This window comes from Salvelinus alpinus, chromosome 8 (assembly GCF_045679555.1).
Source record: "Salvelinus alpinus chromosome 8, SLU_Salpinus.1, whole genome shotgun sequence".
Classification (NCBI taxonomy): domain Eukaryota; kingdom Metazoa; phylum Chordata; class Actinopteri; order Salmoniformes; family Salmonidae; genus Salvelinus; species Salvelinus alpinus.
The window spans coordinates 72,581,086-72,607,704 of NC_092093.1; the positions used below are offsets into that span (position 1 = coordinate 72,581,086).

A 26,619-nucleotide genomic window follows, 5' to 3' on the forward strand; every position below is an offset into this window, starting at 1 on the left:
TATATATATATAAAAAATATTTTATTTAAAATTAAAAAAAACTTAAGAAATTATATTCCTAACGTGTTGTCTTCAGTTTGCAGAGGATTCCATCACCTGTAGTTCAGAACCAAACAGGGGAGATGTCAAATATTGAATATTGATTTTCACAGATTAAAAATACTACATCTCACAGCAACATTATTATTTTTTTTATTATCAGGGGAGAAGAACATTTCAGACTCCAGGCGCTACCATTTCTGCAAGAATCAGTGTGTGCATGTTGGAAGGATACAAACAGGTGTGTATTATGTCCCTCATCAGAAAATAAAAACCCATAAGCCTGTATACTGTGATTTCTTAAAAAAAAATTATGTTAGGCAGTTAGGTTGTAACCTATCATTTTAAAACTGCTATTGATTTCACTGGATATTAGAGCTATGCTTAATGTTTGGCGTTTTAACTCCAAGGTAATTTCAGAACGGCATGGTTGTCTATGGGTCTAATGTGTACCAAAGAGGAGGAAAACACAGGTATCGTGATGGTATGATGTGCTTTGGAAAGGATATGACAGAATCAGAAGGATACGAATGGTACTGACTGCTGGGCCACACTATCACCATGTAACTTCAACTTGACATCAATATCTTCAACAAAAAATTTAAAGATACAGATAGTGTTTTAGATAAATATAGGGATCATGTTTTATATACAGAACTACTATAATTTCACAAATAAATAGCTTGAATTTCTCAGATTAGGCCTATCTTTGAATCAACATTCAGCACAGGAGTTATATTTCAAGAGTTCCATTTCTCTTTTTCAAAAGTCAGTGAGACAACATAATATGGACCTAGAAGAGCAGAAGAACCATTCTCACCTGTTCATCGGGTTCGTTTGGGTCCTTTCTTGGGGTCCGGGGTGTCCGCTTTAGGTCTGGCAGACCTGGCAAACGACTGGAAGGTCTGAGTTAAGGTCTGAAAGAGTTAAAATATTGTACAGGAAACATCACACAAACTGTGATCCACTAAGCGTAATATGTATTTCTGAAAAATGTCAAAACCAACCTAGCTTTATAACTGTTAAAACTGTTTTGATTTACATTTTTTAAACAAACTAAACAAGTATATTCTTAATGATTGTTGAAAGTATATATTGGTCTGTTTTATAAGGGATTAGAAGTAAAGGATACGACGACGAGGGGCTTGTCAAAGAGGACGTAACCGTTGGTGTCTCTCAGGGCCTTCTCTGCACTCCTCTCACTTGGGAGACCAACGAATGCCTGGCCCTTCATTCGACCCTCCTTCATCAGCACTATGTCAAACCTTAGGCAGAGACAAGGGAGAGGTTATTCTCACTGATACCTAGTCTACACATTCCCTATGTCAAACCTGGGGGAGAGAAGTGGCGCAGATCGTTCTCATGAAGATATCCTACATTTTTTATTTGAAGCACCGTACACTGCAAGAAATGTCTTCATACATACATATTTCTCTCTGCCTCAGATGAAACGTCGATGTATCGCCCATAGATGTATTTCAGATCCTGCAATAGAGAACAAATAGTCATCAACATAGTCATCTTAACACCACATTGTACATGATTTGATGCAATTAGACGGTAGAAGCAGAAGACGAGAAGCAAATGTGTGTAAACTAAACATACATATTGAAAGTTTGCCAACTCTATAGTATAAAGGTACCTACTTTCTCTTCCACTGACTTGGCGATGTTCTTCACGTAAAGTCTGCTGGTCGGCTCTCCAGGTTCATAATTTTTATACACAGACATCCTTTTTATCTCTGGTTTAAAAGAGGTAAGAGAAGAACCCAGTCAACCCCAGTCCTACTTCAATAAACACAGCTACAGAAGACCACAGGGGTGCCTCTGCCAATCTGATGGCAATTCAAACCTTATTTCAATTCAAGGCCAAACATTGAGTCACTCCCTACAGTCAGAATACATTGCTACATTAAAAAGCATGTTTGATCTCAACACCCCCATTTTCTTTTCCATTTGATCTTTATAAACAAGTGAGCTGGAACCAAACAACCAGCCTGGCGGACCCATTGCCAACAACGCTTCACAACAGTTACAAATCCAGACACTACGCATTTCTCTCAGACTTTAAGTAATGGTGCCCTTTCGAACATTGAAATGCTTAGAGAGTGGCGTCTGAGCTACCCAGATAGAGTAGTGTAGTGGTCTGGTAAAGTGAGAAGTGTACTGTCTCTGTCTGTTGATCAAAGCCTGTAGTAACAGACCAGTGATCTGGTAGGTAAGTGTACCGTCTCTGGACAGCCGTCCCTTATCCAGTTCCTTCCTGGAGATGACATCAGAGGGGACATCCTCGTCCTCATCACTGTCCTCCTCCAGTTGGGAGGCCTGGGCGGCAGGGTAGATCTTCCCAAAGCCCTCCCCTGGATCCTCCTCTGTAGTGGTGGTGGCCTGCATCTCCTCAGCTGCTACTGGGACAAATAGGGGATTATTAGTCTCAATTGTCATGTTACATTTGGCTTATGTAATAAATAAATTGGAAATCTTATGTGTTTAGGCTGAACCAGTCTACTGTAATGAGTGGACAAGCTGCAATAAATGATACGTTTGTTAAAGCATTTGTTGACTGCTACTGACTGCTATGCAGTTTTAAAACAGAGCCTTCAGCACGCACTGCTCCATGGAACTTTCACTTGAGGCGGAGGGAAAAAAGTAGTTGGGAACTGTAGCCTGGAGGTTAACTCTGAGGTGCGCGCGCACACACACACACACACAAAATGATGAAGAGCAGCGAGCTTATACAAATCCTCTGGAAACTTGTCACACACATCCAGCTTGCGCGTGCTCGCCCACCGCAGCGGAACGCCAGGGCTGTTCTGATACGTTCTCAGTAGAGAACTAGATCCTTTTTTCAAATGATCCTCCTCATCACCAACCCCCTTCGCATAATTTAAAACGGGTTGTTTATCAGCGCCCCAAAACAAGACTAATCCAAAAACCAACCTGCCAGTTTGTCTTCTATGCGTTAGACAATCTTTTGCCCTGGATTTTTTAGATATGTTTTATTTCTCGGGAGTTGGGACGAGAGTGGATTCATGGGAAGAGGGTGGCTTATAAGAGACAGAAGATAAGACAAGCTGAGACAGCCAGTCAGGGTGGCAGGTGACGACAACAGTGCCAAAAGATGACATTTCTCTAATCCTGATAGTGAAACACCTTCCTGCTTTGATAATTCTATATTGCATTCTATAGAAGCGTTGAAATACAATACAGCATATCCTGTGATTCCTGTAGGGGTGCGGCTACTGATTGAAATTAATCCATGTATTATAAACATGGAATCACAGATGCTCCAATTCAAATTCCTTTCACATAATTCTATGAGTACTCATTATTACCATTCAAAATGGGCTAAAATATGCTAAAGCTGTATTATAACCTTTGTGTGGCCTATAACCTATTTTGATTTGGTTAACACTTTTTGGGTTACTACATGATTCCATATGTGCCATTTCATTGTTTTGATGTCTTCACTATTATTCTACAATAAAGAATAAAGAAAAACCCTTGAGTGAGTAGGGGTGTCCAAACTTTTGACTAGTACTGTAAATGACTTATGGATTCATTTTGAAATGGCACCCTATTCCCTATATAGTGCACTCCTTTTGACCAAAGCCAAATGTAGTGCACTATATAGGAAATAGGGTGCCATTTTGGATGTAACCTTAGACCACTGAAACTGTGGGTAGTTGGTAGGTTTCCCAGAGTGGTGCAGCCTGGCCCTGTGGCGAGTCCGAGTCGAAGGCCCTACCTTCAGCCTCCTCAGTGGGCTCCTGTTGCTGGGTGGAGTTGCCTCCTCCTCCTTCCAGTATGGCTGACACGTCTGCTGAAATGTGGAACTCAATCTTCTTCTGTCCGCAGGGCTGGGGCTGCTCAAACACATCTGATGGCTGCAAGATGGGCCCTGGAGCACTGAGACCAAAGGAAAGCTACAATATACCCCTAAACACAAGGGTCTGGTACAAGAAAGCTAACATACCCCACTAAACACCAGAGTCTGGTACAAGAAAGCTAACATACCCCACTAAACACCAGAGTCTGGTACAAGAAAGCTAACATACCCCACTAAACACCAGAGTCTGGTACAAGAAAGCTAACATACCCCACTAAACACCAGAGTCTGGTACAAGAAAGCTAACATACCCCACTAAACACCAGAGTCTGGTACAAGAAAGCTAACATACCCCACTAAACACCAGAGTCTGGTACAAGAAAGCTAACATACCCCACTAAACACCAAGGTCTGGCACTGGGCACAGTTAACTGTATTTATCTGTGAATCTAGCTTGTTAATATATTTTTCTGGTCAGCTTGATATTTCCCAGGCCACTGAGTAGACTTAGGGAACATTTAGGGTGCATTTGTTGTATTTCTACACTCTTCAAACTGAGTTTGTGGTCTGATCTATTTTGGGGTTACACAAGGTGCAGCCAGATATCCAATATGCAGTCGAAGCCACATTGGTGGACTATTACGAGTAAGAAATGTCTAGAAGGAGGACAAATCCTTCACAGCTAGTTGTGTTGTCTGGCCCTTCAGACAGACAACCCTGTACCTTTCAAACAGAAAACTGCATATTTTAAAGTTGAGAATAGATTAAGAAGAAAAGGGAGAGGGTTGATGTGCATGAGCGGCTGAGTACCTCTGAGAGTCGGGCTTGGGGACAAAGAGAAGGTCCTTGAACTTGGGTTTCTTTCTCTTGGAGGACACTTTAGTTCTCAGAGGTCTCTTGCATGCTTGGTTGACCAGACCCATCAGGCGAATCATCCTGGAGAAGAAATCAACAAAAGAAAATAAAGGCAGCCGAGACATTCATGCCACTGTGCAAATGATGACTGCTCTAGAAATGGCACAGGGGAAATAGTGGTATACTGTGAAATATTGTCAGAATAATGTGACTCAACATTCATTGCAACAACCCATTTGGATATGCTCGTGCAAATTCCTAGCTGTGAAGAAAAAAAATACAGGTACAGCTACCACACAAAAACACCAAAATCTCATCTCTCTTGTAATCATTTGGCTTGAGACCAAAATACATTGACGGGGGCAGCCTCTAAACTGACTTTATTGGTTGAAATTTCAATCAATCGCCAATAAAGTAGTGTGATTGGTCCCTCACCTCTCTTTGTCCTCGTCATCTCCACTCTCATACTCAGACCCCTCCTGGCTGGAGAGGTCCATCTCATCTGCTGGTAAGGGGGGGTATTGGGGAGGATAGGGGGGCGGCATTGGTGGAGGGGGGGCAGGATGCATCTCATACTAAGGGTAGAAAGAGAGAGTATATTCATTGAGGCCTGAATTTACAAGACCTGCTACAGTACACAATCTTTCATACAATCACACAAAGTTGTAACATTAGTCTACATCCACAGCTGGGATTGAAATCTAACTAGTGTATAATATACAGGTATTGGACAATCTAGTCTAGTTGTGACAAGAATCTGGGGCTTTCGGAGTATGGTCCCCGTAATCTAGCTATTGAATAATCTATAGATTATTAATCTGTGTTTTAGAATATGAAATTAAGGTAGTATATAATCTACTAATCTGTGTGTTGGAGTGTGATCCGGTAACCTCACCATCGGAGGTCTTGCTGTGATGGGGCCGAACGGAGACGGTAGGTTCATCTTGTTCATCAGGTGAAGGACCTGTTGGATGACAACACACGGTACTGTAGCACCCAGACTACAATGCTCCACTTCTTAAAGGCTTAGCTAGCTGAAGCTCTGCGTCAAATGATTTATTGTAAAACGTCTGGGCGGATTGGCGTGACTGTGCTAACATCACAAACACACACTAGCAACCAGGCCCCCCAGTGTCTCGTCTGGAGCGCGAAGTCACAAGCTCTGCTAGGCGGCTAATGTGTAAATTATGATCGCCAGATCGGCCCCCCAAAAATTTTAAAATTAGTTTATTATGAACAAGTTCAATACCCACAGTGAATTATTTGAACGTTCGGTACAAATCTAAATATTTTATGAAATAGTGATCCATTCTGACTACTACATTTGTCATCATACATGCTGACACAAACAAATCACGGGTGAGCAGGCTACGAGGAGGCTATAGTTGACCCTCTGTCAGGATGAAACGACTACATCGACCATGATCCTTTGCGAGTTATGGCCACTTTCACCATGATCCTTAGCGATTTTTTGGTGCCATTCAGCAATATGGCACAATTCAAATTGAAATACTTCCGGCTTCATGCGCCAACAGGAGTTTTCAATAGGAATACATGGATGACATCAACACTAGAGGTCGACCGATCAATCGGCATGGCCGATAACAATCGGTTATCGGCCTTTGTGGAATGCCGATTATGGCCGATTACATTGCAATCCACGAGGAGACTGCGTGGCAGGCTGACCACCGGTTACGCGAGTGCAGCATCAAAAGAACCTTGTGGCAGCAAGGAGCCAAGGTAAGTTGCTAGCTAGCATTAAACTTATCTTATAAAAAACAATCTTCAGATAATCACTAGTTAACTACACATGGTTGATGATATTACTAGGTTAACTATCTTGTTCTGCGTTGCATATAATCAATGCAGTGCCTGTTAATTTATCATCGAATCACAGCCTACTTCAACTAGGCCAAACGGGTGATGATTTAACAAAAGCGCATTCGCGAAAAAAGCACATTCGTTGCAATAATGTAAACATCAATGCCTTTCTTAAAATCAATACACAGAATTTTTTTTTTAACCTGCATATGTAGTTAAAATAAATTCATGTTAGCAAGCAATATTAACAAGGGGAATTGTGTCACTTCTCTTGCGTTCAGTGCAAGCAGAGTCAGGGTATATGCAGCAGTTTGGGCCGCCTGGCTTGTTGCGAACTGTTGAATGGCCATTTATTCCTAACAAAGTCTGTAATTATTTTGCCAGAATTTTACATAACATTGAAGGTTGCGCAATGTAACAGCAATATTTAGACTTAGGGCTGCCACCCATTCGATAAAATATAGAACAGTTACGTATTTCACTGGAAGAATAAACGTTTTGTTTTCGAAATGAAAGTTTCCGGATTTGACCATATTAATGACCAAAGGCAAATTTTTCTGTGTGTTTATTATTTTATAATTAAGTATATGATTTGATATTTGATAGAGCAGTCTGAGCGGTGGTAGGCAGCAGCAGGCTCATAAGCATTCATTCAAACAGCAGCTCTTATAAATGCTTGAAGCACAGCCCTGTTTATGACTTCAAGCCTATCAACTCCCGAGATTAGGCTGGCAATACTAAAGTGCCTATAAGAACATCCAATAGTCAAAGGTATATGAAATACAAATGGTATAGAGAGAAATAGTCCTATAATAACTACAACCTAAAACTTCTTAACTGGGAATATTGAAGACTCATGTTAAAAAGAACCACCAGCTTTCATATATAGATATTGCACTTTTACTTTCTTTTCCAACACTGTTTTTGCATTATTTAAACCAAATTGAACATGTTTCATTATTTATTTGAGACTAAATTGATTTTATTTCTGTATTATATTAAGTTAAAATAAAAGTGTTCACTCAGTATTATTGTAATTGTCATTATTACAAATATATATATATATGTATTTTTTTTTAAATTGTCCGATTAATCGGTATCGGCATTTTTGGGGTCCTCCAATAATCGGTATCGGCGTTGAAAAATCATAATCGGTCGACCTCTAATCAGCATTATCACCATCTACTGGTTTTGACATCTATGCTAGCAACACAAACACACTGTCATTGTGACCTCAGCTTCATATGCAACACAGATTGCAAGGAAAGCATGTCTGCAACGTTTACCAATGGAACTATACAGTGGGTGAGGTAGTGAGTGAGGAGAGTGCCTGCATTGTTGGGACAATGGCATGCTCTTCCACAACACACTAGCGCCACCAAGAGACCATTATGAGCTACTCCAAATGTGAATAGTTCCCACAGAGTAAGAAGGGCAGCCCAGCAGCATGGAGGCAAATGTTAAACCCTTTACTCATGCCTCCCACTTAGTCTTAATATTATCATTTGCAACGCACAATCATTTTCTGTATGATCTTAAAATTTCTGTATGATCTTTAAAGTGTGTTGGATGTGGTAAAAAAAACAAAACACTAGGGATAACGCTTTTTTAAATGTTCTGAGTCAATATTTTGTTAACACAATTGTTTTTCTCTAAGGTTAAAAGAAGGACATCTAACTGTGGAATAAATAAAAGCAGAGATATGAGGAATAATATATATTTGAATAAATACATTTCCCAGCATGATTTCCAAAATAAACCAACACAGAAGGAAATATCACTTTGCAGGATGTACTCACCTGAACGTAAAAGTTTGGTACGCTCAGAAGGGCATGTGTTATGTTTGTCAGGATCCCATTCGAAGGAGGTGGATATAAATATTTCAGACTGGGATTTGATTGAAATTTCAACCTGCAGCGAATGAGGGACAAAAAAAGCCACAGGAAAGAGAATAATTAGCACATAAAACATGTCAAGCGCTACCTACGAACGTACGGTCTCCCAACACGCAAAAATAATACCAGAAACAATATATGTCTAAATAATGGGGCCGCATAAATATGTAAGCAGGCTACTGAGGTTTAGTAGCGGGCTTTGGCTGCCTTTCTCCTTAACAACCTGCACAGCATGCGACTGAAATACATTCAATATCACACTTCCTCTTCAGGGACGTTGGGAACAGTATGCTATCTCAGCATCTATTCAAGGTCTGTTCTCATGTAATGACTAAGGTCTGAGCTTAGGCTAGGCCCTGTTCAGTGCTGGGCCAGCCATAGAGGCTGAAACTCATTAAATTCAAAGTCTATTTACACTCAGGGTATGGGGGCCTTTTAATTAAAAAAGCCATTACCTGCATTAAAAATAATATTTTGTAACTGACTGTGCAGGGAACATGAACTCAATGGGCTGCTTTCCTGGAATAAGCCTATTCCTGGACTAAAAAACACTTTCAGTATAGGACTGAGATACCGTCCCTAAAGCACAACTTGCTGCAAGTCTTGCTGTAGGCTTACTGGAGCTTCAAAGCCACGTAATTACAAAAAATTACTGTACACATGCATTTCATCCAACAACGATTATGCACATACCCTCAAATAACTGACAAATCAACCTCCAATGTGTGTGATGTGTAGGATAGGAGACTTCTCATAGTGGCATGACACCTTACACCTCAGCCCTGAGTGTCTTTATCAAAGGCCACCTGGTGCCACCAACTGGCAGCGGCAGATGGCCTGCCACTGCTGATGTCACTGCCGAGCACCAAGCCACAGACCTGACCTGCCATTGCTGATGTGCTCAGCCACAGACCTGAGACCTGGGGTTACAATTGGACATGAGAATGCTGACAGCTCCTCATTGGAGATTCCGTCTGAGTCTTAGTCAGTCTCCCCCCAGGCAGCACACACACACACGCACAGCATCAGTCTCAAGACACACACATGCAGGCACACAATTACCCGAGTTTGGGTGCAGTGCCAGTCTCTATTAGTGGTATACTCGGTTGTGTCACTTCCTTTTTCTTCTTCACATCTTTGCCATCTGTTGCACTGAGAAGAATAAAGGGTTTAATACACACTAGACAAGTTCTGCTTTACAATTGAACATATTTGACTGCCTCACCTAGTTGAGGTAAATTACCTGTCTGACACAGGTGGGTCTTTCAGCACTGTCACATGTTCCTGGTCTTTGGCAAACTCCACCACCAGGGTATGGTTGAGGATCTGTAGCTGGTGAAGCCTGCTCAGAGCCTGCAGGACAGGGGAGAGAATACAGGTTTTACTAGAACTCTAATTTACATCATGTAATATGATAATGAACTGCTACTGAAGGCAGAAACAATTAGCCTACCTTTGCTGCAGACTTTTCACTCGCAAATGTTGCAAAGGCTGTGTGTCTCTGGAGGTATAAGGATTGAATTGCATTAGCACGAGAACCGCTAAAGCAGTCATTGTGACTGTTCATGATTTTGTAGTTATTTATTACACTGCCATTTAAGTCAATATCCGTCCTTGACTTTTCCTAAATAAGTCTAAACACACTGTTGGTGCTAAAATCTTAATATCATAAAAAGAAATGGAGCTAGAACCAGTTTGAGGAGGACAAGTACCTTTTTTGTATTGTTTTCCCCACGGCCTCTCCTTCTCTGATAATCACACCAATAATTGCCTCAAAACTGAATCTAAACTATACCAAAATGAATTTCAAACATACACTATATGTAGACAAAAGTATGTGGACACCCCTTCAAATTAGTGGATTTGGCTATTTCAGCCACACCCGTTGCTAACAGGTGTATAACATCGAGCACACGGCCATGCAATCTCCATAGACAAACATTGGCAGTAGAATAGCCTTACGGAAGAGCTCAGTGACTTTCAACGTGGCACATCATAGGATGCCACCTTTCCAACAAGTCAGTTCATCAAATGTCTGCCCTGCTAAAGCTGCTCCGGTCAACTGTTAGTGCTGTTATTGTCAAGTGGAAACGTCTAGGAGCAACAAGGTCTCAGCCGCGAAGTGGTAGGCCACACAAGCTCACAGAACGGGATCGCAAAGTGCTGAAGTGCGTAAAAATTGTTTGTCCTCGGTTGCAACACTCACTACCAAGTTCCAAACTGCCTCTGGAAGCAACGTCAGCACAATAACTGTTCGTCAGGAGCCTAAGATCACCATGCGCAATGCCAACAGTCAGCTGGAGTAGTGTAAAGCTCGCCACAATTGGACTCTGGAGAAGTGGAAACGCATTCTCCAGTATGATGGGGAGAAAAGAGGAGAATGGGTGAGTTGATGAGCGAGGGGAAGCAAACGATGCATAATTATGTAATCACCAATTATGAATGAAGAACGGGGGGGGGGGGGGGGGCATTCTATTGTACTGATCCATTCTAATCTTAAAATGGTATGTACCCTACTTCAGTCCACTAAATAAAAGCAGTCTTATCAGTCTACTCTGGCCATACTTGGGAGTAGGCCACAGTCATAGTAGGCGTAATTGTACATGCTGAACGGCTTTCAATATCTACATCGGGCAGCAGGTGAGCGAATGTCGGAGACCTTATGAGAAATGTCACCATGGACAATTTCTTAACTTCACTGTCATTGGCGAACAAGTTGCTTGCAGAGGAAACAAGTCTGGCCGGCACCATGAACAAAGTGAGAGGCAAGCGCCTTCCCGCTGCGCAAAATAAGGCACCGCCGTACAACGGTGCTGAAGAATGACAAGACAACGGGAACGCAAAGAGATATGAGTCTCCAGCTTCAGTGATCTATTAAATGTGCTATCGGATTGTGTTTTTTGATGTCATGTTTTTTTTTTGGTCATGATGGTGTTGTTTATTGTGAAAAATCTACTGTTTTACGACAGTAGCCACCTAAGACTGAAGATATGGCAGTGGGCTACATGGTCTGACCTACCAGTACTCCTTTATCAGAGAACACTCTGACTCCCACGGCACCAAAGTACTTGAGTAGATCCTGCTTCTCATCCCTGGACAGGTCAGCAGGAAGATGGCGGATGATCAGAGTTCTACTTTTCCTCGACTGGACCAACTCCTCATCCTCACCCGCCATAGCGCTGTCAGAGATAAATCAGAATATGTTGACTAATCGGGTAACATTACCTGGGGATAGAAAAAGAAAGCTAACAAGCCACGAGAGTTAATGTTACTGTTGAGGGAGGGATGAATGAATGCAATATGGTGGCTTGCAAGTATGCATCTGCAATGGTGTGAACCTCTTGTCTCCATTACTTTATCTGTAGTGATGTATAGGAACTGGGCTTTTACCTACCCTGTGTTCTCAGATCAGAGTGCAGATAAAGGAGAATCAATGACAAGGCTGGGAAATAACCCACATTATTGAGAGATCAACCTGTGCTGGCTAGCTAGTTGCTGTAGTGTACAGTTAACTGTCAAAATAGAGGAAACGCATAAAGTGTGTTATTAATATGATGTTGGGCCACCACGAGCCAGAAAAGATTCAATGCGCCTTGGCATAGATAAATGTCTGTAACTCCATTGGAGGGATGTGACACCATTCTTCCTCAAGAAATTCCATAATTTGGTGTTTTGTTGTTGGTGGTGGAAAACGCTGTCTCAGGTGCATCTCCAGAATCTCTCATAAGTGTTCATTTGGGTTGAGATTTGGTGACCATGGCATATGGTTTACATCATTTTCATGCTAATCAAACCATTCAGTGACCTGTGGATGGGGGCATAGCCATGGTAGCAAAAACGAATGACCAAAATAATGACCTGCACAGCATTATAATACATGACCCAAAGCATGATGTATGTTAATTACTTAAAGGAAAACTCCACCCATAAACTATCTTTTGGTATTCGTTTCATTAGTCCATTGTTGATATAGTCCCAAAATGTTTTGCATGTCAGCAATCAAGTTTTCAAGAAATTAAGCTTTCAAAAACAGAAATACAGCTGGTATGAGTATTCAGCATCATATGTGTATGCGACCAATAAAATTGTACTTGAAAACGCAGCATCATATGATGCAAAATGCATCATACCAACTGTATTCTTAAAGTTATGGATCTTGAAAATTGAATTTTCATTTAAACAACTCAATAACCACACCTGTGTGGAAGAATCTGCTTTCAATAGACCTTGTATTCCTCATTTACTCAAGTATTAACATGATCTTGGCAGTTAACGTGGGTGGGTATAATTTGTGGAACGTTCCAACAGGAATCTATTCCAAAAACTTCGTAAAGTACAAGGATGCCAACAAACAACGCATACAAAGTAGTATGACCAATTCACCTCGCTGACTAGCTGCCGAGTAGGTATCAACTAACCACGTAGCTTATTCTTAACGTTTGTCCAGACTACCAGAGTGAGGACAGACATTTTTCGGAATATACATTGGGAGTGAAAAACGTAATTAAAAAGCCCACGCCCTACGTTACCGGGTATCTTATTCTGTCGCTTTACAACTTTGTATGCGTTGTTTGTTGTCAGCCTTGTTATTTACCAACAGATTCCTGTTCGAACGTTCCACAAATTATTCCCACCCGTTAACGTTACCTATACATTGATCAGCGAAATGAAACCAGCTAGCTCATCCTCTGAAATCCTCCCGTCCGAACCCGGCCTGCCAAACAAAACCCACACCGGTATGATATCCAACATATCAAAGATTTCTTTGGTTATTCCTTTCTGATAGCTAATATCCCACAGCGTCCAGACACAGACCTAACATTTTGTCGATGAACTCAACTCAGACTCCGAGGCAAGTACAGTAGCTAGCTAGCTAGATAGCTATTGGACCTGCATCAGCTAGATAAACTGATGTTTGTAACTAGCGTTTAATTCATATTCTCCACCATTCAATGTCGTACATTTAGCTATAACATTACAACACGTAATTCAATGAGTAGTTCATTGTAATTAAATATATATTATGAATTTAAAGAACCGTTTTTGCCACATACCTGCTAGCTAATATAGGTTTTCTTGCAGCCAGAAGCGCATGCGAACCACTTCCGCCCAAAATGATCGATGATTGGATATTTACACATTTGAACGCCTACCAAGAGTTCAAAGTCTGTTGGTTAATCAGGATGTCCATCACTAGGATTATTTACTTGAGTGTATCGCTTTCTTTTCACCAGTAGAGGTCAACATTATCAATAAAATAGTCAGGTCCCTAAAGTTTATGAACTATGGGAAATGAGAGGTTTTAGTTTGAAAACAAATGCACAAAGCACATCACAGTATTGTAGGTATAATCACCGTTTTATTTGTCTTTGATTGTCTAGAGATACTACTAAGAAGACACAGACAACTGAAAGTAAATGTTATTACTTAGTTGGTCTGAGTAATGAGGAACAACAACCCCTGAAACTATTGTAGACAAGACAATGAATCCAGTATTAATATATATTTCCTCAACTACCCCAGTTGTCCTAACCATAGTGCATTGTCCGCAGTGGCTCCAAGTGGCTCTCTCTCTCTCAGGGGCCTGTATAGTTGGCATTTGGCCAAGCAAAATTGTCAACTTCTGTCACTCATTCATTCCAGGCCAAACTAGTTTCCTGTGTCACACTTCATCTTGGATAGAGGCAAGCTTCTAGAGACAATTTTGAAAATGCCCCTCAAACAGGTGGTTACTATCTGGGATGTTATAATGTATGATAAAGTAATCTGAAATATGAAGAAAAATAACTCATCAGATAACATCATCACAGAAGTTCCTTACGGTCACATACTCATATCTCATTGCAAATTAGGGCATATTAATCTACAGTTACACAACCCACTGACCAGTTAGTGACCAGTCCCACCAGAGGACATCAACCCAAGATCTCCTCTATGTTCTCAAGTCTCAAGGAGCTTCCAAATTCCTGTGCAAATGAAGCCTTTATTTGAGGACAACACGGGGCATTCCTCTAGGGGGGAAACAATGCCCCCTTTCACCCTGGCTCCCTCTGAAATTTCACAGGTGAGGGGAGGAACGGTATACTTTTTTCCCATCCCAGGACTACGCACTCAGCCCAAGCCCCTGGCAGAGGTTGGGTGGAATTTTATGGGAGAGAGAGAGGGAGATAGAGAAGGAGACATAGATAGAGGGTGAGGGAGAGATAAAGCCCTTGAATTGAATTGAGAGAGAGAGAGAGACATTCTCACAGTGACCATCAAGGACTTATTTGTAAAATATATTTTACAGTGATTAGAGCAATATCACTTTACAGTAGAAAATTAAAATGCATTTTGTCTCAAATCATACATGAAACTGACAGATGGATAGCCCTGAGATTTGGGATTTGTGTTCGGTGCAGTGTAAATGTACAGTTGAAGTTGGAAGTTTACAAACACTTAGGCTGGAGTCATTAAAACTTGTTTTTCAACCACTCCACAAATTTCTTGTTCACAAACTATAGTTTTGGCAAGTCAGTTAGGACATCTACTTTGTGCATGACACAAGGAATTTTTCCAACAATTGTTTACAGACTTTATTATTTCACGTATAATTCACTGTATCACATTTCCAGTGGGTTAGAAGTTTACATACACAAAGTTGACTGTGCCTTTAAACAGCTTGGAAAATTCCAGAAAATGATGTCATGGCTTTAGAAGCTTCTGGTAGGCTATTTGACATCATTTGAGTCAATTGGAGGTGTACCTGTGGATGTATTTCAAGGCCTACCTTCAAACTCAGTGCCTCTTTGCTTGACATCATGGGCACATTAAAAGAAATCAGCCAAGACCTCAGAAAATAAATTGTAGACCTCCACAAGTCTGGTTCTTCATTGGGCGCAATTTCCAAACGCCTGAAGGTACCACATTCATCTGTACAAACAATAGAACACAAGTATAAACACCATGGGACCACGCAGCCGTCATACCGCTCAGGAAGGAGACACATTCTGTCTCCTAGAGATTAATGTACTTTGGTGCAAAAAGTGCATATCAATCCCAAAACAACAGCAAAGGACCTTGTGAAGATGCTGGAGGAAACAGGTACAAAAGTATCTATATCCACAGTAAAACGAGTCCTATATCGACATAACCTGAAGGGCTGCTCCACAAGGAAGAAGCCACTGCTCCAAAACCACCATAAAAAAACACTACAGGTTGCTACTGCACATGGGGACAAAGATCGTACTTTTTGGGGAAATGTCCTCTGGTCTGATGAAACAAAAATAGAACTGTTTGGCCATAGTGACCATGATTATGTTTGGCGGAAAAAGGGGGAGGCTTGCAAGCCGAAGAACACCATCCCAACCGTGAAGCACGGGGGTGGCAGCATCATGTTGTGGGGGTGCTTTGCTGCAGGAGGGACTGGTGCACTTCACAAAATAGATGGCATCATGAGGTAGGAAAACTATGTGGATATTTTGAAGCCACATCTCAAGACATTAGTCAGGAAGGTAAAGCTTGGTTGCAAATGGGTCTTCCAAATGGACAATGACCCCAAGCATACTCCCAAAGTTGTGGCAAAATGGATTAAGGACAACAAAGTCAAGGTGTTGGGGTGGCCATCACAAAGCCCTGACCTCAATCCTATAGAAAATGTGTGGGCAGAACTGAAAAAGCGTGTGCGAGCAAGGAGGCCTACAAACCTGACTCAGTTACACCAGCTCTGTCAGGAGGAATGGGCCAAAATTCACCCAATTTATTGTGGGAAGCTTGTGGAAGGCTACCCGAAATGTTTGACCCAAGTTAAACAATTTAAAGGCAATGCTACCAAATACCAATTGTGTGTATGTAAACTTCTGACCCACTGGGAATGTGAAGAAAGAAATAAAAGCTGAAATAAATAATTCCCTCTACTATTATTCTGACATTTCACATTCTTGAAAAAAAGTGGTGATCCTAACTGACCTAAGACTACGATTTAATGTCAGGAATTAAGAAAAACTGAGTTTAAATGTATTTGGCTAAGGTGTATGTAAACTTCCGACTTCAACTGTATTAGTAAGCTGGTCACGTTTAGAAATACTTTCTTAGCTGTATATGACAGTAGCCAACAGTAAAGATTTGGGCCTGCTGTCTAGGACCTAAGTAGAAAAGCCATGTTCTTCAGTATTTGGCAAGGTCTTGGTGTGTTCAATGCCACCAGTTCATCCTCTTCTTCCTCTCCCCAAAGAGACAGACCATAGTTTCCCAACGTTCTCCACTGGGAGACCAGCCAAAGTTGGAGATGTTTGCCAGTAATAAACATCCATTGGAGTGTGGGGGACAAGAGACTGGGAATCAGCGTAATAGCCGGGCTGCAATTGAAGTGTAAGTCTGAATCAACACAAAGTTTAAGGAGCACATTCCACATGCAGTAATATATAGGACAGCTCTAAACCAAGACTACTGTTTCTGGTTGAAGGAAAACCTCAAATCCCAAACATTCAACTTCTTCTAACATGACTGCTGGTCATTATATACAATACATGTTTTAAAAGTCATCAAGGTTTCAGCTCTGCGCCCTCAGACTTGAACCCAATGATTGGAGATATATGTACACGGAAATACATATCCCCCTGCAAATAGTATATTGCATCATTATTTCAGAAAATGTCACATTGGTTCTTCTTTGAGGGGTGAACTGTAGTTGCCCACTTTTAAGTTTTAGAGCTATGTGGAGCAGATGTTTCAGATCTGACATCTCTCAGTCACTTTCTTAACAGTGGGTGGGAACTTCAGCAGAGATCCACAAGCCTGCTGGTTGCAGATCTGTTCGTGCTATAATACTCACACAACGAACTTAGGAGTTGGTAAGACAGCTCAAACTGATCTGGGACCAGCAGTTTAGAAGTCCTCTGAGAAGGTTCCTTATTCAAGTTTCAAGTTTTATTGTCATGTGCATAAGTACACTGAAATGCCTTTCTTGCAAGCTCTTTCCCAACAATGCTGTAATCAGTATCAGTAGTAAAAAATATTATACTATAAAGTAAAGTAGAACAAAAACACACAAGAAAAATAAATAAAAATAACACAAGAAAGTATGTAAGCTAGTTCCAGGATCAGTGCCAGTACCATATTTACAATGTGCAGGGATACTGGAGTGGTACACTCTTAGAAAGGTTCTCCTATGGGGAGAGACAAAGAACACTTTATGGTTTTAGATAGAACATTTTCTAAGATAGCACCTTTGCTGTAGTAGGAGTAGATACAGTATGTCTAGGGGTAAGGTGACTAGGCATCGGGAGATATGATAAACAGAGTAGCAGCAGCGTATATTATGATTATACCTGAGTGTGTGTGCGTGTGTGGAGAGTCAGTATGAATGTGTGTGCGTGTTATGTTTGTGTGAGCAAATGAAGTGTGTGTGTGTGTGTGTGTGTGTGTGTGTGTGTGTGTGTGTGTGTGTGTGTGTGTGTGTGTGTGTGTGTGTGTGTGTGTGTGTGTGTGTGTGTGTGTGTGTGTGTGTGTGTGTGTGTGTGTGTGTGTGTGTGTGTGTGTGGACGTGTTTAACTATTCTTGTGGGGACCAGAAGTCCTTACAAGAATAGTAAACGAACAGAAAGTTGACCAGCTGGGGACATTTTGTTAGTCCCCACAAGGTCAAATGCTATTTCTAGGGGGTTTAGGGTTAAGGTTAGAATTAGTGTTAGGGTTAGAATTAAGTTAAATATTAAGGTTAGGAGCTAGAGTTAGTTTTAGGGTTAGGAGCTAGGGTTAGGATAAAGTTTAGGTTTTTGGGTTAGGGTTAAGGTTAAGGTTAGGGTAAGAGTACGGGTTAGGATTAGGGTTAGGGGTTAGGGAAAATAGGATTTTGAATGGGACTGAATTGTACGTCCCCACAAGGTTAGCTGTACAAGACTGTGTGTGTGTGTGTGTGTGTGTGTGTGTGTGTGTGTGTGTGTGTGTGTGTGTGTGTGTGTGTGTGTGTGTGTGTGTGTGTGTGTGTGTGTGTGTGTGTGTGTGTGTGTGTGTGTGTGTGTGTGTATGTGTGTGTGTGTGTGTGTGTGTAGAGCTTAAAATAAAAATATAAGGGTCAATGCAGATAGTCCATGTTGCCATTTTGTTAGCTATTTAGCAGTCTTATGGTTTGGCAATAGAAGCTGTTCAGGAGCATGTTGGTGTCAGACTTGACGCTCCGGGACCGCTTGCCTTTCGGAAACAGAGAGAACAGTCTATGGCTTGGGTGGTTGGAGTCTTTTCTGGGCCTTCCATTCACACTGCCTGTTATAGAGGTCCTGGATGGCAGGGAGCTCGGCCCCAGTGATATACTGGGCTGTACGCACCACCCTAAGTAGTGCCATGCCAGATCACTGACATCCTCCCTGTAGGCTGTCTCATTCTCACCGGTGATCAGGCCTACCACCGCCATGTCGTCAGCAAACTTGATGATGGTGTTGGAGTCGTGCGTGGCCACGCCGTCGTGGGTGAACAGGTAGTAGAGGGGACTAAACGCACACCCCTGTGGGGCCCCCGCGTTGAGATTCAGCGTGGGGGAAGTAATGTTGCCTACCCTCACCACCTGGGGAGTCAGGAAGTTCAATATCCAGTTGCAGAGAGAGAGAGGGATATTAAAATAGGTTCCGTATTCCAAAGGTTCTAGGTTCCATATTTCTGAGCTTGTTCAAGTTTCCTGAGTGCTCCTTCAGCAGGTCGTTGGTGCAGCAACCCCAGCCCAGACCCAAACAGTAAACCAGGTCATCCCCAGCCTCAGACTGAGGTCTTTCATTATGGGAGAACTGGATCTAGGTAGGGGAGAGAGTACCCTCAGGTAAGTAGGGGCCAGACAGTGTGTTTATAATGGCCTTTATGGAAACTGTAGTTTCTATCCATGATACATTGTCCTTTCATTAGCCTGGACAGGAAGTGGCGAACTGGGAGTGCGGTTTCCATGGTGTTCACAGGGTGGGTTTGTATTTGTGTTGTTTTAACACAATAAGACCTTTATGCATGAAATTAGTAGTTTTTTAGGTATTTTAAGATTTTTTTATCTTATCCTGCTGGTCAAAAGTGCACTCTATAGGAAATAGGGTGCCTATAAGATGCAGCCTAGCTGAGTTAGCCACACACAATTAAGGTATTTGTAGGATTACAACCAATATTTAATAATGACATACTATTACATGGGTTGCATGTTATTAAATGGGGCAAAACAGGGCCATATCTGTGTTATCACACATTTAGTTAATCTCAGAGAGTATAATGAGAAGCATGTCCAGAGGATATGAACTCTCCTGCTCCAATGGTTTTCCACAGTAATGTGCCATGCAGATGTGCTTCACTTCTTTTGATGGAAAAAAATCTACGCCAGGCAGGACTCTTTGAAAAGGGTTTCTTTTTTTCATCCCTTCTTTGCTCTGTGTTCAATCTGCTTTCAACAACAGAACTGAACCGGGAAAGGTGGCCTACACTGCTTCGACCAGGGAGAGAATTAAGAAATTAGTGCCCTAAAGTTTTGTACTGAGGCCAACAGTCATATACAAATTGATATTGTCCCGGTATTTATTTCATCTTCATTTATTTGAATGAGATTGTGGTTTCTGTGCTGGAATCTCTGTTTTCCTGATTTCATGTCTCTTAGCCTGGCTACATGCACTAACTACACTAGAAGCCAGTATAGTATGACTGACTGCAGACAGACAAAGTCCAGTCCTAGATGTTATCCATGTTAGGACCATATCCTCCTTGTGTTTCAAGGGGCCTTAGTGATAATCAATGATGAAGGAACTAAATCCTGTGTTATTCCGGTATATTCTCCCTTTGGAGAAATATTCAAGGCAATTGATGTGTTCATTTATTGGCTTCCCTTTCCTGTCCATATGGGAGTGGGTGAGCATGGCCGGCCCTAGACTTTTTGGGGCCCTGATCATCATTTTGCGACGGATAGAAAATATTGCAATTTCAAAGCAAATTTACTGCAATTCTACACAATTTACAATGACTTATGCCATGTTCGTATACACTACATGACCTAAAGTATGTAGACACCTGCTCGTCGAACATCTCATTCCAAAATCATGGGCATTAAAATGGAGTCCACTCTTCTGGGAAGGCTTTCCACTAGATATTTGAACATTGCTTCCATTCAGCCACAAGAGCATTAGTGAGGTCGGAACTGATGTTGGGCGATTAGGCACAAAGTTGGCATTCCAATTTATCCCAAAGGTGTTTGATGGGGTTGAGGTCAGGGCACTGAGCAGGCCAGTCAAAATCTTCCACACCAATCTCGACAAACCATTTCTGTATGGACCTCGCTTTGTACACAAGGCAATTTGTCATGTTGAAACAGGAAAGGTCCTTCCCCAAACTGTTGCCATAAAGTTGGAAGCACAGAATCGTATAGAATGTCATTGTATGCTGTAGCATAAACATTTTTTCTTCACTGGAACTAAGGAGCCGAGCCCAAACCATGAAAAACAGCCCCAGACCATTATTCGTTCTTCACCAAACTTTACAGTTGGCACTAAGGATTCGTGCAGGTAGCGTTCTGCTGGCATTCGCCAAACCCAGATTTGTCCGTTGGACTGCCAGATGGTGAAGCGTGATTCATCAGTCCAGAAAACGGATTTCCACTGCTCCAGAGTCCCAGTGGCGGTGAGCTTTACACCACTCCAGCCGACGCTTAGCATTTTGAATGGTGATTTTTGTTTTGTGTGCGACTGCTCGGCCATGGAAACCCATTTCATGAAGCTCCAGATGAACAGTTCTTGTGCTGATGTTGCTTCCAGAGGCAGATTGGAACTCAGTAGTGAATGTTACAACCGAGGACAGAGAATTTTCACGCGCTACGTGATTCAGAGATTGGCAGTCCCATTCTGTGAGCTTGTGTGGCCTACCACTTTGCAGCTGAGCCGTTGTTGCTCCTAGACTTTTACACTTCACAATAACAGCACAGTTGACTGGGGCAGCTCTAGCAGGGCAGAAAGTAGACAAACTAACTTGTTGGAAAGGTGGCATCCTATGATGGTGCCACGTTAAAAGACACTGAGTTCTTCAGTAAGCCCATTCTACTGCCAATGTGTGTCTATGGAGATTGCATGGCAGTGTGCTCGATTTTATACACCTGTCAGCAACAGGTGTAGCTGAAATAGCCGAATCCACTAATTTGAAGGGGTGTCCACATACCTTTGTATATATAGCGTATCTGAGTGAGAGTCACTAACACAATCAATGGGGGCCTCCTGGAGATCAGGGCCCCTGGGCACAAGTTTAGATAGCTGGCACCTTGTGTATTCTACTATTCTAACTCTCAACAGTAAGTTTAGACCCCAACTGAGTTCCTAAAATCTCAGACTGAGTTCCTTTTATTTGGTCACTAAGCGACCCTGTGGGTGAGGTATAAAGTAGTGCCATTCTACATGGCCATGGTATTGACAAGGAAGGATAGGAAGAAAAATATATATATTTGTTAGAAATGGCCAAAATTCACTCCCTAATGTTGGAGTTAACATGTGAATAAATAAATGGGTAGTTAGATCCAATTATGTTATCCAAGAATTGAAAAAAATCGAAGCTAATTTCGGACCACACCCTCTTGATAGTAAAGCTCTATATGAGGCCCCCAATAGTACGGACTAAATACGTCACAACATTGTGAAATGACAAGCGTAGGCCTTCGTACCAGACATTGACATTTTCAGACACTGCCTCTCTAATCAACTCATGAAGTCCTTGTTTGACATATGTTGTCTCAGTCTGGGGAGACCACAGCGAGCTGAGATATGGAGTTATGGTTTCATACTGACAATTACTTCTCGGTGACACTGAGATCATACCAACAAATGACAGTAGAAAAAAAGACCCAGGATTTGTCCAGGGGATCTTGCTGCATTGTATCAGAGTTTATCATTGCCTGTACGAAGAGAAGTTCGAACAAACATAAGGTACTTTTTGAAAACACCAAATAGATGTTCAGGCTATCAAATAGTTTCAGCATGTTGAAGCACAACAGTAAAATGTGTCTCCCAATAGCAACATAGACATAGTTTAAAGGGTCTAACATTGCTAATCTAACTAGGTCTAACTTAGCTACCTCAAAAAGAAACAAGAAAAAAAACATGTATAATTATGATCATTTGTATCCAGCAGCCTACCACCAGAAGAATACCATCCTGCATCCCACTGCTGGCTCGCTTCTGACGCTAAGCAGGGTTGGTTCTGTTTGGTCCCTGGATGGGAGAACAGATGCTGCTGGAAGGTAACAAAGACAGTAGGAGGCGCTCTTTCCTCTGCTCTAAAAAATAATACAATTGTATGTCCCATGGCAGTGATTTTGGACATTATCCTGTGTTGGGTGCTGTCTTTTGGATGGGATGTTAAACGGGTGTTCTGACTCTCTGTGGTCACCAAAGGTCCCATGGCACTTGTCATAAGTGTAGGGAAAGGGGGATACTTAGTCAGTTATTCAACTGAAATCTATCTTCTGCATTTAACCCAACCCCTCTGAATCAGAGAGGTGTGGGGTGCTGTCATAATTGACATCAATGTCTGCGGTGCCTGGGGAACAGGGCTGTTAACCCTGGTGTCCTGGCTAAATTCCCAATCTTGCCCTCACACCATCATGGCTACCTAATCATCGTTTCCAATTGGCTCATTCATTGCCTCTCCCCTGTAACTATTCCCCAGGTGGTTGCTGTAAATGAGAATGTGTTCTCAGTCAACTTACCTGGTAAACAAAAAATGGATCCTTTTTATTGCCAATTTTTCTAAGTGAATCTCAGTTGAAAGGTAGCCTAATCACTCATCGGCCAAGTCTGGCCGTTAAGGTTTATCTTATCAGGCATATACGGTACATTATGTCGTTTTTTGTTTGAGTGTGTGCATAGAGAAGGCAGCCATCTTGGCATGGTGGGGGTAAGGTTGGGACATGGTATAGAGCCTCTCCACTGACCTCTATTTTGAGGTGCATTTTCGGCCCTCACATGGAATCAGTATTTTCTCTTCCAACAAGGCCCCAGTCATGAAGGCTGCTCCTGACACGGGCTACAATGGACTCTCTGTACTGCTCACCTAGAGTCTCCATCTGCCACATAGGCATGAACGATAATGAGTGACATTTACTCAGAGGTTGCTGTAATGCACTGTAAAACACTATTCTTTAGCACAGGTGAACCCCCTGAGAAAGAGGATCTAGCCCTCTCCAAATGCGACACGATAAGCAAACTGCTGTAGTTGTATCATGATGCTAGTCTACCTGTGATTTAGTTGTTATATGATATGGGGTTTTTCCCAAGAAAAGTGGCCATCATTGTTAAGTGTCATTGAGATTGTACTTGGGAAAGCCCTGAATTGTATGTCTAGGACCCAATGCCAGAACAGGATATTCATGTATAGTAGCCTATATACCGAATATATAGCAAGAATCCTCCAAGGTACTTTTTTACAAAGGCTATCAGAAGTAGGCTGATCTCAACACAAATAAATGTCTCCGTTATTTGGAGAAGTTGTTTTCAGTATCAGAGAAGAAGATGAAGATGAAGAAGAAGAGAACCTATCTCCAGCAGCGTACTGAGCGCAGAGGAGAACAGCAGCAGTCTCAGTGGGCTTGTTTAACTAATCTGCTCAGACCATTTAGTCTCTCCCCTTGAGGAAGAAAAGCATTAACACTGTTCTTTCTTCCTGCATGCTGCTCTGCTATGGGATTATGCCACCCAATCCTATTTTACCAAGAGGATCAATTCACTCCATCCTTCATACTGACAAGTGTGTCTTCTATCCAAACACCTGAAACAGAAATAAACAGTGAAAGGAGTGCTGCTAGTCAATTGTTTTATTTGACATGCAATGTTACTGAGGTGAGTGGAATAGTGGTAAGAGTGGCTGTCCTGGCTGAGTCATACCAAAGACTGTAAAAATGGGACCGGATGGGTCTCTAAGGAGCTAGATTGGAGGTAAAGCGCTGTGATAGACTAGCGTCCTGTCCAGGTGGTGTACTTCAAGCTGCCTCATGTTACAGTAGATAGACTCCTATTAGCCATTCTGGTTGGCACAAGCTAAGGCTCTTGCGAGGCTACTGACTTACATACCTGGTACCTAAGCTTCAAAGGAGGGTGTTTTTGGCCTTGAGCTGCTAAATCTTACCTCATAGTGCATTGTCAAATTGAGTGATGAAGCCTATACACCTCTCTCTCTCTCAGCATGTCAAGGCAATGGCTAGGCGCCGTTCAGACACAAACCAACATGCCAAAGTTGTCTTAGTTGAGTCAAATCTGACTTTTACTCACATTGTGAGTGAAACGAATCAAAGTATTGATGGTGTCTGGCAAACACGGAAAATGTGGAGAATAGGAGTAGCTTAAATATGAACAGTGTCACTGGGAGATTGTTTAAGTCCTTGTTTGGAATGCCTGAAAGAAAGACACAGCTCTTTAACAGCAGTAATAGGGAGGTACTCTCTCTGTGCAGCATAATCTCATCGTTGCCCTCCAAACGCTCCCAAAATTAAACCAAATCTCACACGTTGATAGCCGGGTAGCTGCAATCATGGTTTTCAGAAATCACAATCTTGTCTAAAGATGGTCGCTGTAATTGCATAGTCACCCGGATTGTTTTAATGAAAAATTGGTGGACTTTCCTTCCACTCTGAATGGGGTTGTTAGAACTACCTCTATGCTGCAGGGACTACATGATTTCAACCAGCGTAGTGTTATCATGGTGCTACAGCGTCTCTGTTGGTGTGCAGCTGTCTCTAGGGCCTTTGACCTCTCAGCCTGTAGGTGAAACATGTTGGGGTCAAGGATCAAGGCTTCCACTTCGTGTTGGTTGGTTCACTACCTCCAGCGTTGGACTGCTGCCTGTCTCTGTATTGCCCAGACCTGCTCTGCCACGTCTGGGCTGTGTCATCCCAGCAATGCCCCCCTCGTTGCCTCCAGCACCAGTGCCAGGGCTCACTTCCACCTTCCACCACAAGCCCCGTGTTGTGATAGAGTGTGCTGCCAAAAAGCAAATGGGCAGAAAGAATGAGGAAAAATTATTATTTACAAAAAATGAGACCTTCACTTCTGCAGGTGTATGGTTAGATAAGACACACGTTTCAGCTTGCTCTGCGTGTATTTTCCTCTTAACTTCCAGGTGACTATTTGACCCTAGTCTTCCCTGTTTTTAATCGCCATCAAATTCTATCTCCCACTGCAGTGAACAATTGTCATTACATAAATGTCAGCGTGAGATTTAAAAAGTGTTAGAATACCCCGCAGGAATAAGGTTTATTGTGTCGTCATTACCCAATATGTCTTTAATGTAACACAGTATGCTGTATACAATGAAGTGTATGACAGTGTATCACCTGCCTTCCATGTGGAGCCACAAGCCTACCTGGCATGGTCAGGCATTCTGCCAGTCAGATAATGGCTGGTTGCACTCTGAGGCACCCTCATATTACCCCTAGATCTGTAATCAACAATTAGTGGCAAAGAGAAACTTTTGATCAGAACCGTCCGCGGCGAGGAGTTCTAATAAAGAAAGAGAAGTAGGTGCATGTTTATTCCCCCCCCCCCCCCCTCCAACTGTTTTCTGCCTGAAGCGGGATCCAATAACATTGGTGCTCATTTTGGTAACCTGTAGATACAGTCAATCAATCGGTCAATTGTTATTTCATTTTTTACGTCAACAGTTGTCATAACGAGCTTTACATTAACCTGGCCTAGACCGCAAACAGCAAGCAGGAGCACAGTGTCTCTCTGAAATGTATTAAACTGTCTGCCTAGTTGTAGTACTTCCATACATGTTTCTCTCATTCCCTTCAGTATATCCCTCCTAAAATGAAGCTCCTGTTGGCTCTGACTGACTGACTCTAGTACAGTGAAGGGAGATAAAAAATATGTGACTGATTGTTATTTTAAAGTTCAGGCTTCTTGTTCTGCTCTTACATTCCAGTTGATGACAGCTCCAGACATTTTCACCTGTTACCCCAAGAAAGACAAGCTTATGCTGAAAGAGAAAACATGAAGGTACAGTAACGACATAATACTCTGTTCATTTGTGTTTTTTATTTTATCTATACTGATTGCTGTAACAGAGAATAGTCAATAGGAAAGTAACTATTTTGTTAAGATGGATCGGTCATCCCATACCTTACCTCCTCGCTCCAGGAAAGGGAAACTTCACTGAAATCTACATCAACTGTGATGTCATCTGTTTTCAGCCCTGTAGCAGGAGAAAAGTGG

General features: G+C 42.0%; 1 protein-coding gene across 8 annotated transcripts; it reads right to left on the bottom strand.

Moving 5' to 3' along the window:
- Positions 1-4: 4 nt before the first annotated feature.
- Positions 5-13,630, bottom strand: rnpc3 (RNA-binding region (RNP1, RRM) containing 3). Of its 8 annotated transcripts, none has more exons than XM_071414978.1 (16): positions 13,493-13,630; positions 11,458-11,617; positions 9,892-9,939; positions 9,682-9,791; positions 9,501-9,590; positions 8,343-8,454; positions 5,618-5,686; positions 5,158-5,297; positions 4,678-4,803; positions 3,787-3,947; positions 2,267-2,443; positions 1,686-1,780; positions 1,466-1,524; positions 1,172-1,304; positions 860-935; positions 5-96 (listed from the first exon to the last, which is right to left on the bottom strand). In XM_071414978.1, the coding sequence occupies exons 2-15, from the start codon at positions 11,611-11,613 to the stop codon at positions 864-866; spliced, it is 1,548 nt and encodes a 515-aa protein (XP_071271079.1). In that variant the 5' UTR covers positions 11,614-11,617; positions 13,493-13,630; the 3' UTR covers positions 5-96; positions 860-863. The 8 variants fall into 8 exon arrangements, with proteins under 8 accessions (XP_071271079.1, XP_071271078.1, XP_071271077.1 ...); XM_071414977.1 differs by having other exon boundaries at positions 5-626; XM_071414976.1 differs by having other exon boundaries at positions 2,267-2,446.
- Between the last annotated feature and the right edge of the window lie 12,989 nt (positions 13,631-26,619).

Bases quoted from the DNA above. Each gene is read 5' to 3' on its own strand.
- rnpc3 (XM_071414972.1), bottom strand. The intron at 5,687-8,342 runs GTGAGTACATCC...GTCATCCAACAG, and splicing joins TACCAAACTTTTACGTTCAG to GTCCTTCACCTGATGAACAA. The intron at 5,298-5,617 runs GTGAGGTTACCG...TTCTACCCTTAG, and splicing joins TCACAGCAAGACCTCCGATG to TATGAGATGCATCCTGCCCC.